The following is a 16,629-nucleotide window of genomic DNA, read 5'->3' on the forward strand; positions in this document are numbered from 1 at the left end:
AAAACTGGAAGACTCCTAGCAGGACTTTGCTAAACAATTTAGAATTATAGAATGCATTCTGAGGTACTCATGTTTCCAAGGCTGCCCCTTCATAAATTTTGAGAGGAGAGTATGTATTTATGTGTATAAAGCATCACCAGTGCTGACAATGGTGCAGTATTTGGGGCAATGAAATTTCAAGACATTAAAAATTAGATAGAAAAATGTACCATTAGAATAAGGTACCAAATGGAAATCAGTCATATAATGGACAAAGACTTATTTGTTTTTAGCAACCTAAACAAAACACATTAGCCAATGAGTCACCTCAGGATGCTTCTCACATTGCACCTTAACCACAATATTATAAAAATTCCCTATTGTGATTTATTTCTAATTACTATTTTTTTAAAAAAAGACACTGGCCAATTTTCTGCAATGGTACCAAATATATCTAAAAAGACCTGGAGGAAAACTAATGTCACTCAACTTCTATGTGTCTCAGGCAGTTGCCTAGGATATATTTAAAAGTCACTGATATGTTAAGATATAGTTGATAGAAGCTTCCTACACTGACAAAATTACAGATGCTTCTTGTAATTCTACGACTAACCTATTACATAGTACTATAGTTTTGCCTTGTTTTGTTTTCCTTTTTAGAAACAGCATGAACATTAGAACAGAAATGCTATTACTATTAGTACAGGCTTAATAACCTAGTTTCCCATTCAATAATTTTCTTGCAACCTCAACAGCAAGCTCTGTGGAACCAAAATATTTTCTACCTTAAGGACGTCTTTTTTCTCCCCCAGATGTCACATAAAGGAGTTGGACTGCAGACTCTGAATACCTCCTTGTGAATACATAATTCACTAATGAAACTTTTTTTAAACTTGGACACTTGGGGTTTAGAAGAAATCACAATGTCCATAACAGAATAGTTAAAAAAATTAAATTAAATGGTTTCCAATTATACGACTGCTTGACATTTGAGTGTTTTGATTTTCCACAGTAGATACCAGTGCCTGGCTCCTCATCTATTTCAAATGAAAGGTAGTCTTTTCACTAGTTTCTAAAATTAAAAGACCTGGTACCACAAGACTATATATGCACAAGCAAAGTTAAAGAGGAGGAATGAAAGATATAATGGAGGCAGAAAGCAACTAAAAATATAGGAAAACATTCACAAGTGAACTTAAGAATTCATGGGTTTTCTGTGAATTGCTGAAGTTTTCATTTTTTATTTTAGTAATAAAAGTGATAGGGAGCTTCCAAAAGTATTTCCCATTTACTACATATCAGAGAATCACAGATTTGGAAAAGACCCATATAACTGAATGAAAATCCTGGTTAAAACATATATACTGAGCATGTAACTGTCAAGCCTTTTTGCCTGAAGACTTCTAGTGGTGGTAACCTAGTATCTCTTGGGGAAGCCCATTCCACATTGGGACAGTTCTAATTGCTAGGAATTTTTTTTTCTTTTCTTTTTTTTCTTTTTTGCAGGGCAATGAGGGTTAAGTGACTTGCCCAGGGTCACGCAGCTAGTAAGTGTCAAGTGTCTGAGGTCACATTTGAACTCAGGTCCTCCTGAATCCAGGGCTGGTGCTTTCTCCACTGTGCCACCTAGCTGCCCCCAAATTTTTTTAAATAGTCCTACATTTCCCTTTTTGTAACATAAACCTATTGCTCCTGCCTCTGTATAGAAGCAGAACAAGTCTACTTCCTCTTCTACAAGACAAAAATCCTTGCTCATATATCCACAAAGACTTTTCCTGGTCCTTCAAACAATTTCTTGTAAAGTAAAGCCCACCAAGCATTTTTATATTATAAAATTTATTTAGTGTTTACTCTAAAAACTTTAAATGGAAGATACAGTATCCCAAATAACAGATATAGTAAAGGTTGGCAGTTTCCTGAATAAGAGGCAAAGCTAAAGTTAAGGCATTTTTAGGGAATACATTATTCTAAGTCAGTGAAGTAGTGATCAATTTAAGTCTTTTAATGGTTAAAGAGAGAACATAACCCAAAGAAGTAAATTGGAAATTTACAGCTTTTTTTTTTTTTTTTTTTGGTGGGGCAATGAGGGTTGAGTGACTTGCCCAGGGTCACACAGCTAGTGTCAAGTGTCTAGATTTAAACTCAGGTCCTTCTGAATCCAGAGTCGGTGCTTTATCCACTGCACCACCTAGCTGCCCCAGAAATTTGATAAACACAAACCATTTAAAATAGGAGTTGAGTGCTGGGATAAGACTTTAAATTTTATAACTCTTATCATGACAAGGAATAAATTGAAATGTCAAAAAGAGCTTCATCAGGAATAAAAATAACACTTTATGCATGGAAAGATATGTAAAAACTTAAAAGTCTTAAGCAAGCATTTTAAAATGTAACTGATGGGGGCAGCTAAGTGGTGCAGTGTTTAAAGCACCGGCCCTGGATTCAGGAAGACCTGAGTTCAAATCTGGCCTCAGACACTTAACACTTATTAGCTATGTGACCCTGAGCAATTCACTTAACCCTCGCTACCCCACAAAAAAAAAATGCAATCGTCCTTTACGGAAAACTTGCACAATTATTTCCCCCATTAGTTAGTTCTTCCCTCCTGAAAGGGCACACAATAAGACATGTCCTACTAACATTCTCAGTGTCAGGACACTTATGTATTTCAAGCTTCTATTTCCCTAATACAGTCCAATATTAAATGTCATATCTCAATCTTAATTAAGAAGCATGTAAAACAGAAGAATTAACCTATCAAACCCATTCTGCTTCTTAACTAAGACAACAAGAAAAAGCGGGCAGGTGGTACAATAGATGGAGAGCTGGGCTTAGAGTCAGAAAGACCTGAGTTCAAATCCAGCCCCAGCCACTTCCTAACTGTTACCCTGGCAAGTCACTTAAAATCTGTTTGTCTTAGTTTCCTCATCTATAAAACGGGAATAATAATAGCACCTGCCTCCTAGGATTGTTGTGAGGATCAAATGAGATAACTGTAAAATTCTTAGCATAGTGCCTGGCACATAACAAATACTGTATTAAATTTATCTATAAATGTAATTATAATTCTCTGTGATATGGACAAATATTTGTTGAAATATCTGTTTTATTTCATTCCATATGCTTAAGGTATGGTTAGTGGATTATTCTTACTTTTCTTCCTGATTTGCCTTTCCTTACCTGCCCTTAATTATGTAATACTTAGAACAACTGATACTCAGAGCTAAAAAGGTGACTGATTTCAAAAATGTACCTATATTCAAAGAAACAAAAATAGAGATAACTGTTTTTAGATTTTCTATTCTATAGGATTCCTTATATCACTAACCCCCTTCTAGTAACAAAGAACAAAAAGAACAATATTCACATTCACTTACTTAAACTGAAGGTAATCATTACAAAGATTCTGTAGAAAAGTGTCAGGTTATAAAATTAGTTTTATTTGTGGATAATGGATATGGAATTTCCACAAAAATAGATTTTTTTGGTATTCTTAAAGGACTTTTACAATGTAGAAAACAATGACTGGCCAAAATATTTTGCTATACTGAATTACTGAGCTAACATTTGTGAGGTAATCCTTTTGAAAAGAGAAATGTTTGAAATACACTGAATGTACTTTGGAAAATGTCCTGGCTTACCTTGCCCTGTAGATGAAGATTACTGCGGATAATATCACGCACTTCATCTTCTGTGTCTTTCTGTCAAGAAATAAACAACAGAGGGAAAACTTACAATAGGTCAGGGACCACTCATTCGTGGAGAAACTTTTAAATTTCTTTTAAATAAGCATAATGCATGAATAGTCATCCTTTTTATAGGAGCCAAAAATAAAAAAAAAAAAACAAAACTAAGATGTAGGTATTCTTTAAAAAAATGTTCTATACAGCTTAGCAACTTCAAGTAAAACAACCTATTTTGTTGTTTAAGTATTTTTAGAACGAAAAGGATTGATTTTTTTCATTTATATCAAGAATGGTAGCAACAAGATACTCTCTAGCTTGTTTCTAGCCACCTACCAATTGAATGACAGTTAGTTTTACACTGAATTATGCTTTTGATGATTTTCTCTTAGTGTCACAATAGAACAGTAGCTTTATACCCTTATTATAGCTATAGTTAAAAAATCCCTTTCAGGTTTATGGAAACTTTGCAAGCATACCCCAGATAACTGTAACAGTGGTCCCCCACTATTCTACACCTACCACAGGATATACCTGCTTTTCAGTACCATATTCAAATTTACATAGGAATACTACAGAAATCTAGGGTGTGCCTGAGTAAGAATGGGAGCTGGAGTCATGGGATGAACTATTCTCTTCAATCCCAATGTATACTATTGACAGGCAAAATAATTTAGTAGAAAGAAAATGAGATGGGAAATTCTAAGACCTCAGTTTTAGTCCTAGTTTTACCAACTGTCAGTTGTGCAACCACATGCAAGTGTCTTAACCTGGGTGACCTGCAGTTTCCTCATCTGTAAAATGAGGATATAATATCCATACTATCTAGCTCCAGGCCTGTTGTGAGGGAAATGACTTGTAAACCTTAAAACAGTATATAGATATTTGCTATGATCATTGTCATCATATTTGCAAGAGCTTTTTCCCTCATCTTTCTCATCACCAGGAAGAGGAGAAAGCAGGAATAAAAGGAGAGCAGAACTCAGTTCCCAATTGGTATAAATACCTTGAGACTTGAAAATTATTTATTACATAATTTCAGTCCTTTGTTTTCATAGAAAGAGTTACCCTTCATAAATCCCTACCGACAATGACTTTTTATCATATGATCTCATATGGTAAATTACTTTGGATTTTTAGAACTACTTGTAACTGAAGTTTGGGTGAAGAGGAAGGAGTCTGGTGCAGTGAAAAGAATCCTAAATTTTGCATTAGAGGAATAAGATTTGAATCCCAGCTTTGTCACTTATTTATTATGTGTAACTTTGGGAAAGTCCTCTAACCCATTTGGACATTTGTTTTCCTCTGTAAAATGAGGGTTTAGAATAGATGACTTCTGATATACCTCCAAGTTCTCAATCTCTTGGCTTCATCCTGAAACATTATAGTGAAATATTATCGTATTTATGACATAAAACAAAAAAGGTAAAGTACTTGAATACAAAAAGTATAGTTTTAACTGGATACCAAATTATCCGAAAGAAAAAAGTCATCATTAAGAAAAAATAACCTTGTTAGCCAAGCATTTATTTCTCTACCATGTAAAAGTGGATGCTTAAATGTTTAATGTGGATGAAACATAAATATAGAGGATTAATAAGGAGAGAGGTAAATAAATAGCCTGGAAGCTATAGTTGGATAACTTGCTAACTAAAGCTAGAAAAAAGACATTGTATTTACCATACTAAACCGGTTTTTGGCTAGGGCAATTAATTCTTGGTCTCCAGGTGCACAAATATTCAGTCCAATTGGCAGTAATCTCTTCAGGGCTGCTACAATGAGTGAGGTCTGCATAGAATATCTGTCTCCTTTGCGTTTCATTTTCTTCCTTTCCTGATCTGTGACTGCTGCCTGTGGGACAAACATGGGAGATTATAGTTAGCGTCAGTTTTTCTTCTACCCAATTGCTCCTTAGCTTTCAGACCTTTATGAAAACTGGTGTTGGGTTATTTTTTCTTCCTTATCTGGCATTAATTATAGAGTATGTGATGCTTTTTGAGGAACCAACTATTTTTTGAAATAATTCTTACCTATTTTTTTCTTTAGCTTCAGCTAATTTCACTCTTTCCCTCAGAAATTCTGTCAATCCAGTATACTTTCAGCCCTTCTTCTATAGGCTTTTTTTAATCTATTGAGAGAAAAGGAAGCTATCCTTCCAAATAAAATGTTAACCACACTTGCATACACTTCTCCTCTCACTTTCTAATCCTTTTGCAATTTGCCTTTCCAGATTATGAATCAATCGAAACTATTATCTCCAAAGTTACCAACTATCTTTTTTTTTGGGGGGGGGGGCAATGAGGGTTGTGACTTTTTGTAGGGCAATGAGTGTTAAGTGACTTGCCCAAGGTCACACAGCTAGTGTCAAGTGTCTGAGGCCCAATTCGAACTCAGGTCCTCCTTAATCCAGGGCTGGTGCTTTATCCACTGCGCCACCTAGCTGCCCAATTGCTAAATTTAATGGTCTCACAGCATTCAACACTACTAACCTTCCTAGAAACTTCTTTCTTAGTTTGTGTTACATTACTCTTTTCAGGTTCTGTTTTCTCACTACGTGATTGCTCCTTCTCTCTCTTTTATTGAATCCTCATCCCTATCATGAGCAGCTAGGTAGACTAGATAGATCACTGGGCTTGGAATAAGAAAGACTCCTTTTCATGAGCTTAAATCTGGCCTCAGACACTTACTAGCTGTGTAACCCTGGACATGTCACTTACCCCTGTTTGCCTCAGTTCCTGATCTGTAAAATGAGCTGGAGAAGGAAATGGCAAACCACTCCCCTATCTTTGTCAAGAAAACCCCAAAAGGGATCACCAAGAGTTGGACAATACTGAAACGACTCAACAACAACATTCCTATCATACTTTTTATATATCTATGGTTGTCCCTCAAGATTGTCCTGGCCTCTCTTCTCTTGTCTATATACTCTCATTGTATGATCTCCATAGCTACCATCTTTATTCAGATGACTCATGGATTGATATAAATGCTAAGTCTCTCTCTTGAGCTTCAGTTTTATACCACTGATTGCTTAGTGGACATTTCAAATTATATACTCTGAAGGTATATTATATTCAACATATACAAAAAGAACTCATTATCCTCCCTTTTCCCCCAACAAACAACTATTTCAGCATTTTTCTACTCAAAAGTTTGTAACCTTGACATCGTTATCAACCCCTCACTCATATATCCAATCGATTCCTAAATCTCATCATTTATATCTCCATAACATGTCTATTAAAAAACCACTGCCTTAGTTCAGACTCTTATCACCTCTCACTGTAATCATTGTGTAGTGTATATATAATAACAGACTATAGTACACCTAAGTTATGTCATGTAACTCATATTCTGGAGGAAGAAGTATTTCAGCTTCTTGAGTCAAATCATCAACAGTACACAGTACTAGAGATAACTTCAAAAACCATGAAAACTCCTGTAAATGTGGTCATTAAGTAGTTATCATTGAAAATTATTCTTATGTTCTTTTCAGAATTAACCTGCAAAAGAAAATAAGATTGGTAATTTCCTAGAATCATGAAAAAGAGTACCTTTGACATCTTTGACTTGGTATCAGTAATAAGAAAAGACATATTGTTGATTTCATTCTGAACCACAAAGTTCTGTTCTTCTCTTTTGAAATTCTGGAAAATGCACAAGAAATATAAGTTAAAAATCACTTATGGAAGAAGTTAAGACAGAACTGAACAGAAGTGATGGAAGCCCACAGTGGTGCATCTTCCCATCCTAAGTGATAAATTCTCTTCTACTTTTATTTACTCTTTAAAATAGTCAGCACAATTGCTGAGTAGGGCTGCTGGAGACAATAATTTGTTTTAATTTCAATGAGCATAAATCAGATTTTTAGAAGTATCTTAGAAATTACATGGATAATTCCTTTTAAAAACATCAAAGGATATCAATTCATTAAAATGTACCTGAATATTAGTCAAGCATGCACAAATATGAAAAATCCTAAATAATTTTGTTAGTTATAGCACACAAATATCTAATAGTTGTAGATAGAAAAAGATTTTAGAAATCATCTAGATCAATATCCTCATTTCACAGAGGACTCAAGTTTTACATTAATGTAACAATTATAAATGTCATTTTGAAAAATCAATCAACACAATTTTATCTTTTAGCATTAGAAAAATATGGTCCAAAATAATCACTGATTTGCACCTCTAAGAGATTTTCTAAAAAAGATACCTAAAAGACATGTATGATGTTGAAAACCATTTATTTACAGTTTTTTCAAACATGGAACACCATTAGATATTAATTTTCCATAATTTATTTATCATGATATGTGTTCTACATGTTTCTACAAGGTTTTTTATTTCAAATTTGACAAACTATTATCTTACTATGTGAATGGCACTGTGCTATTGTTTTTGGAGGTAAAATGATTGATGTGTTAGGAAAATCACATGGTTATCTTCAAACTTGTGATTCAGTTATATTTTGGACATTCTATAGTTCTTTTGTATTCTTCATCAGAGAAAAATGAAAGGAAATACAACTCAAACCATTTTCTTCTTTGGTAGCTTTAATAAGTTGTGGTGGAGGTGGAGGTGGAGGTTGGTGGTTGCACCTACTAGCTAAAGAAATTATTTGACTTTCTTTGCATCTTTCTTTGCATACTTTATAACATTTCTATTTCTCCATTTTTTGTGAAGATATTGTTAACTGATTTAACATTTCAATTAAGAGGATTTCAAAGCAAAATATATGCTTTAATTTCATATTATACACCAAAACAAGCTGCTAATGGATACATGAGCTACAGAATAGACCACGTCATAACAAATCAGAATAGCAATGAAGTAATTAGCTTTTGGATATACAGAAATGGGTAGAGTTAATGACTAAATAAGTGAGAGTATCACAGAAGATAAAATGGAAAATTGATTATATAAACTTTTGAAGTTTTTACGCAAATAAATCTAGTATAGTAAAAATTAGAAGGGAAACAGGGACGGGGGGATCTTTGCAACATGCTTCTCTTATAAAAGTCTCATTTCAAAGAAAATAAGATGACTCAAATTTATAAGAGTAAGAACTAATCCCAAATAAATCATCAAAAGATATGAATACACAATTCTCAGAGAAATACATCTAAGCTACCAATAATCATGTGAAAAAATGCTCTATATCACTAGTATTTAGAGAAAAGACAATAAAAGTAACTTTGAGGTTCTACTTCACACCTAAAAGACTGGCAAAGATGACAAGAGAAGTTTATGACAAATTTTGGAGGGGCTGTGGGAAAACAGGTATGCTAGTATACTATTGGCAGAGAAGTAAATTGGTCAAAACATTTTGGAAAGCAATTTGGAACTATGTCCAGAAACTTACAGACTGTACATACCTTTTGATTCAGCCACCCTACTCCTAAGCTTATAGATTTATAAGTATAAACATTTATAGCAGCTTTTAAAATTGTAGCCCAAAACTGGAAGTTAAAGGGGTGAACTCTCATTGGGGGGTGGCTAAACAAACTGTGGTATGCAAATGAAAAAAAAATACTGTATTATATATAGTAATACTACCATATATAGAAAGGATGAAATGAACAATTTGAGAGAAGACTGGCAAAATGGGCAGGAATTGATTAAGAGCAAAATGAGCAGAACTATGAGAACAATTTATTCAATAATAACAACATTTACAAGCAGGTCTCAATTAATACAAATGACAAATCCTGTGCAGCAGGTATATTATTAAAAGTTGCACTGAATAATTCCAGTGGGCTAGAACCAAATACCATATTTTAGATAATTATAACTTCAAATAGTACAAATTAGAATACATGTGACCATTTCCTAGGATTTATTATTTGAACTAATAAGACATAGTTTTACAGAGAAAAACAACTTTAAAAGACTTTGTAACTCTGATCAATTCTACTGATAAACCACAAGTCTGAAACAATGAAGATAAAAAACACCATTCACTTTCTAATAGAGAGACAATAAACTTAAAATGCAGAAAGAAATTGACATTTTTTTGTATATTGCTAATGTGACTGTATTGCTGGACTATGTAGCTATGTACTGAGGGCTCTGTTTTTCTTTTTTCCTTCCTTCCTTCCTTCCTTCCTTCCTTCCTTCCTTCCTTCCTTCCTTCCTTCCTTCCTTCCTTCCTTCCTTCCTTCCTTCCTTCCTTCCTTCCTTCCTTTCCTTTCCTTTCCTTCCCTTCCGTCCCCTCCATTTTATTTCCTCTTATAATTGTCTCAGTGGGAATGGAGCTACGGAGAACAAAAATAAATCATTTAATTTGAAAAATAATAAACAACTAATTTTTAAAAACTCATACAATAATATTTGGTATGAAAAATTGTTTACATTTTACATATGGGGGATTGCATATAGAAGCTAAAAGGCTGGGGTCATGCTAACACTATAGGATCCAGTATCATTGTACCAGAGTGCTGCTCCAATAGGTTGGCCACATAGTCAGACTTCCAAATGTATATTTGCCTAAAAGACTGTTTTACAGAATTCACACAAAGCAGACACCTACATGGTGGTCAGAAGAAGTGATACAAGGACACTCTCAAGGTTTCTCTGAAGAACCTTAGTGTCAACTGTGAGACATGGAAGACATTGGCATAAGACCATAAAGCATAGCATATTCGCATCAAATAAGTCGTTGTGCTCTATGAGCAAAGCAGAATTGCAGTAGCTCAAAAGAAACGTGAGACTGTAAATTTAGAGACATCTCCATTCCAAATGGTCATGCAGACTATTTGTGCCCAACCTGTGGTAGAGCCTTCCAAGGTCATATTGTTCTGATTAGCCATAGTCAGACACATAGTCAGACTGTATATCAACCCCAACATCATGATTTTGTTTTGGTCCTCTTCAGGTATGGAGGATAACAACTTTTAATTTAGTAAGAATTATATAGTTACATTTGGCAAAAGAATCAATATGCTTAAAAAACTTACTTAATCTTATTATAGGTACAAAATATTAACTGAAAATGACTGGAATATAATTTCACAGGTACCCCCAAAATGTAAAGGGGACATTTAGTGATCTGATCCTTCATTTAAAATGCAGAAAAAAATCCTTTCAGGTAGTTAGGCATATATTCAGATAATAAAATTCATACACCATTTCACATATTATCTACCAGGTTCTAACTACAACTCTGGTACTCTCATTTCAGTAAAACATACTATTTCAGAACATTTAGAAAACATGATGACAGAAAGCTATATCTGAGAACACTCAGAAAGAAAGATAAAAGCAGTGTGGTAAAATGAGAAAGGACTAGTTTGAGAATCAGAAGGCCTGAATTCTAGCTAGGCTCTGCAACAAACTTATTGTATGATCCTGAGTAGGTGACTCCAGCAATATGTCCCTGTGATTATTTTTAGAAATAGTTCATTATTTTATTTTTCAATTAATAAATATTTTTTAAATTTATCTATCCTTCCCACTATCCCCATCCCAGTTGAGAAAAAAAAGAGATCACTCAATTCATAGCTACCTAGTTCAGCATAACAAATCCCTATATTAGTCAATCTAAAAATGTCTGTCTTTTTGCATTTTAAGTTCATCACCTTTCTGTCAGGAGGAGAGTAGCATGTTTCATTTTCATTCTTTTAGACTCATGCTTTATCATTAGAATTGATCATCGGAGTTCTAAAGTCTTTCAGAGTTGTTTCTCTCTACATAAACTAAATCTTTTAAAATTCTATTTTTCTTTTTAAATTATATATAAAATTTGACATGTTTCTATCATATTTAAAATGAGTATTATAAAAATAGAATATTCAAGATGATTGATGGAATACATCACATAGGAAAGGTAAATATTTTAGCAATAAGATTTAAAAATATATGGTGTTAGTTACTGCAGTAAAAATGTTACATAGCAATTAAAAATGAATCTACAATATAGAGAATGTATCACTGCAATGCTATGGTCAATTTAAGTAACACTGGTAGTCCAAACATAATTTATGTCTAAAATACATTTTGTGCTGTAAGCTATATTTAAGTATTTCAAATAGCTGCCAAACAGACCTTTCTTTTTTTCATGGATAATCTCAAATATTAAAAAATAACATACTATCATGACATGCCAACTTCACAAAAGAAAGCCTGCTCTACCATTACAACTGTGGAAGCAAAAATTTACTGATATTGAGAGAGTTGAGGCAACAAGCACCTTCTCAGAGAAAATATGTACAATCTAAGTTACTGGGGGAAGATGAAAAAGAAAAATGGGTCTTTTTTTTTTTTAAGGCTAAAAGCATTCACTATAGACTAATGAGAAAGCTTTCTGCCAATATTATCCTACTTACATGAGACTTTGACCAGTAGATGAACACTTCGGCCACCATGCGGAATAACTCCTCTGCTTCAGAATTTGGTTCTTTTAGCCACTTTGCTCTAGAATAGACAATGAATAATGTGGTTCCCTAGTTATTTCTTAAAGCGATGAGATTCCCATTTGGGCAAATATACTTCAAAACCAAGTAATGAAGAATAGCCAAATGTGTATTAAAATGTTAGTCTTAAATTGACTCTTCCTAGTTATTGGTAAGGTTCTAATTCTTCTTCCTCCCAACTTTTTTTTTTTTTACAGTTTCCATTTGAGCTCAAGATTTTTTTAAAAATTTCTTTTCAATTCTAAAGTCTCTCACTTCTTCCAATTGCTCCCTTACCTTCTGAGAAGGCAAAAAATATGATATCCATTATACAAATGAAGTCATGCAAAGTGTGTCCATATTAACCATGTTACAGGAGAAAAATAAAGAAAAGAGATATGCTTCAATCTGAACTTAAATTCCATTAATTCTCTTTCTTTTTCATCATGTGTCCTTTGGAAATGTCATGGATCGTTGTATTGATCAGAGTATCTAAGCTTTTCACAGCTGATTACAGTATTGCTGTTTTTTAGTTCTGCTCACTTCACTTTGCACCAGTTTATCCAAATATTACCAAGTTCTTCTGAAACTTTCCTACTCATCATTTTTTATAGCACAATAGTATTCCTTCACAATTATATACTGCATTTTGTTCAGCTATTCCCCAATTGATGGGCATGCCATCAGTTTCCAATTATTTGCCACCACAAAAAGAGCTGCTATAAATATTTTTGTACATATGAATCTTTTTCCTTTTCTTTTGATCTCTTTGAGATACAGACCTAGTAGTGGTATAGTTGGATCAAAGGAGTATGCAGAGTTTCTTGGCTCTTTGAAAATAGTTCAAAAATTTTCTTCAGAATGGCTGTACTAGTTCACAATAGTATATTAGTGTCCCTATTTTCCCACATCCCCTCCAACATTTATCATTTTTCTTTAACGTCATGTTAGCTTATCTAATAGGTATGAGGTGGTACCTCATTTTAATTTTTATTTCTCTAATCAGTAGTGATTTAGAGCATTTTTTCATATGACTATTGATAGCTTTGATTTCTTCTGAAAACTGTTCATTATATGCTTTGACCATTTATCAATTGGGGGATAGCTCTTATTCTTATAAATTTGGCTTAGTTCCTTATATATTTGAGAAATGGGACCTTTATCAGAGAAATTTGCTATAAAATGTTTGCCAGTTTCCTGATTTCCTTCCAATTTTGAGTTCACTGATTTTTTGTGTGTGTAAAACCTTTTTAATTTAATCAAAACTATCCATTTTACCTTCTGTGATCTTCTCCAACTCATTTGCTCATAAACACTCCTCTTATAAGTATTTTTTATGTTCCCATAATTTACTTATGATATCACCATTTATGTCTAAATCATGGAGCTGTTTTAAACTTATGTTGGTATATGGTATGAAATGTTGGTCTACGCCTGGTTTCTGCCAGACTGTTTTCCAGTTTTCCCAGAAGTTTTTGACAAATGGTGAGTTTTTCCCCTAATAAGCAGGATCTTTGACTTTATTAAATACTAGATTACTGTTGTCATTTACTACTGTGTAATATGTAATTAATCTATTCCACTGATCTGCCATTCCATTTCTTAGCTAGTACCAGACTGTTTCAATTATTACCACTTTGCAAAATAGTTTGAGATATGATACTACTAGGTCACTTTCCCTAACTCTTTTTCCAATTGATTGACTTGATATTCTTGACTTTTTGTTTTTCTAGATGAATTATGTTATTATTTTTTCTAGCTCTGTAAAATAATACTTTGGTAGTTTGATTGGTGTGGCACTGAATTAATAAATTAACTTAGGTAGTATTGTCATTTTAATTATCCTGTTTCAGCCCATCCATGAGGAATTAATATTTCTTCAGTTGTTTAGATCTGTCTTTATTTATAAAGTGTTTTATAATTGTGTTCATATAATTTCCAGGTGTGTATACTCAAGTACTTTATACTGTCTGCAGTTATTTTAAATGAAATTTCCCTATTTCTTCTTGCTAGGGTTTTTTGGTAATATGTAGGAATTCTGATGATTTCTGTGGTTATATGTTCTGTATCTTTGCTAAAGTTGTGAATTGTTTCAACTAGTATTTTTTTTTAAATTTGATTCTCTAGGATTCTCTAAGTATACCATATATTACTTGCAAAAGATGATAGTTTTGTTTCCTCATTAATTCTTATTGCTTCAATTTCTTTTTACTGTCATCACTATAGCTAGCATTTTAGCACAATACTGAATAATAATAGTGATAATATACATTCTTGCTTTCATCCTTAATCCAATTAGAAAGGCTTCTAGATTATCCTCATTACAGATAATGTTTGCTCTTGGCTTTAGAAAATTCTACTGATTTTAAGAAAGTTTTCATTGATTCACATGCCTCTCTAGTGTTTTTCATAGGAATGGGTGTTATATTGCAAAAATAGCTCATACTTAAGTCAGATTTAAGTGAAAAAGTATACTGGAGGAGATAAGAAAACTGCGACAATTTTAGATTTACTGTAAAATTCAAATACCCCAGTCAACATTTAAATAAAGCATAACCTCAAAAGTAATCTCATTCCCCCATATGCAGTCAGAGGGGATACTCATATTGAAGTTGGTTTGGAAATGACTTTTTAAAAAACCTACCTGTTGAAGTCCACAAATCTAATTAACAAAGGATAGAAGGCATAAAGATCTCGTGCCAGGGTGGTGAATTCATCTAGAATGAGAAGCTCAGCCTCAGACATGTCACCCCTGGCCTCAGCTTTGAGGTGGTCTTCATCAGATACTACTATAGCTGCTTTATTCTTGAGTTTCTCCATCAATGGCAGGAAGTGTGACTTCAAAAGTTGGGAATTTACTTTGTTTATGATAGGCTGGGAAAACACTATTTGAAACCAGATAATTAGTATTTTATCTGTATCTACCTAGTTATGTATATCACTGTAACCATACATAAATATATATTAACATACATATACATATAAAAACCTTCAATAAGATGATATTATGCTTTCTAGTTTGGGTTGGGCTCTTTTTTTTTTAAAGATGGACATCTAACTCAGAATTAGCAGAGAAATAAAATTCTCATTCACTGTGATAATACAAGTCAGCATTTCATTTTATGTCTCCTTGCCTTTGCATAAGGTTGTCCTCCATTTCTAGAATGAACTCCTTCCTAACTTCCTTCAAAGTTCAGCTCAGGTGCCATATCATAGTCAAGCCATTTAAGATTCCTCTAGTTAATACCCTCTTCCCCTCAAATTACTTCAGTTTCCATGTTGTATCCTACCAATAGAATGAAAGTTCCTTGAGGGCAATCAGTTCATTTTTGTTTGTTTGGTTTGGTTTTGGTTTTGATTTTCACATCCTCAGTACCTTGGTCTATGCTGATGAAGTGAATCAGGAATCAGGAAGAATTGTGTTTAAGCCCTTCCTTTGATCCATATTAGCTATGTGATTTTGGGCAAATATTTAACATTTCAGTGGCTCAAGCACCTCTCTAAGACCATAAATTACCAAGCAAGTGATGACTTACTTTAGTAGTGGAGTGACTAACACAGAACTTACACATAATAAACACTTAAGAAATGTTTGTTGGATTGAATTGAATACACCTTTTTTCTTCAGCCTTAGACCACTGGGGCATGATGAAAATTCAGAGGAAAGAAGTAAAAGTAAAAGAATGTAACTAGCCACATTTATTTTAACGAAAGCAAAAGGGAAATTCACTTCCTCATCTCTTAAAACTAGCTATCTAAGAATTTATATGGAATTGGAGAATATTTTTATTCCCCAATGAGATCAGGGAATATTGGACTATTCTGTCTAAATTATAGTATTAAATAATAGTTTTTGTATCCAACTCGATTTTCAAAATTTAGCTTTTATTCTTTTAGAATTATTTTATTAAATCATAATATAAAACAGCTTCTTAACTCTACAAACACACACATTTTGGGGAGGGGGGTGAGGCAATTGGGGTTAAGTGACTTGCCCAGGGTCACACAGCTAGTAAGTATCAAGTGTCTAAGGCCAGATTTGATCTCAGGTCTTCCTGAATCCAGGGCCGGTGCTCTATCCACTGCGCCACCTAGCTGCCCCTCATATTTTTTTAAGAAAAACACTATGGGGGTGGCTAGGTGGCGCAGTGGATAAAGCACCGGCCCTGGATTCAGGAGTACCTGAGTTCAAATCCGGCCTCAGACACTTACTAGCTGTGTGACCCTGGGCAAGTTACTTAACCCCCATTGCCCCACAAAAAAACAAAAACAAAAATAAAAATAAACTATAAGAAAAACACTATGCTTTATTACACCATGATCCTGGCTATCAGCTTTTCAAAACTTTGAGAAAAAATATATATATACATATATATTTTTTTTGGTGAGGCAATTGGGGTTAAGCACAGGGTCACACAGCTAGTAAGTGTTAAGTGTCTGAGGCTGGATTTGAAGTCAGGTCCTCCTGAATCCAGAGGCGGTGCTCTATCCATTGTGCCAACTAGCTGCCCCAAGAAAAAAAAAAATTTTTTTTTTGAGAGGGGCAATGGGGGTTAAGTGACTTGTGAAGGG

General features: G+C 33.7%; 1 protein-coding gene across 1 annotated transcript in view; it reads right to left on the bottom strand.

Moving 5' to 3' along the window:
- RYR2 (ryanodine receptor 2) overlaps positions 1 to 16,629 on the bottom strand; it is a 758,695-nt gene that overhangs the window by 142,492 nt on the left and 599,574 nt on the right. Inside the window, 5 exon segments of the mRNA XM_044000528.1 lie at positions 3,621 to 3,680; positions 5,343 to 5,513; positions 7,217 to 7,309; positions 11,992 to 12,079; positions 14,702 to 14,942. Of these exon segments, the coding sequence (XP_043856463.1) occupies positions 3,621 to 3,680; positions 5,343 to 5,513; positions 7,217 to 7,309; positions 11,992 to 12,079; positions 14,702 to 14,942 (653 nt within the window).

This window comes from Dromiciops gliroides, chromosome 4 (genome assembly GCF_019393635.1).
Source record: "Dromiciops gliroides isolate mDroGli1 chromosome 4, mDroGli1.pri, whole genome shotgun sequence".
Lineage (NCBI taxonomy): Eukaryota > Metazoa > Chordata > Mammalia > Microbiotheria > Microbiotheriidae > Dromiciops > Dromiciops gliroides.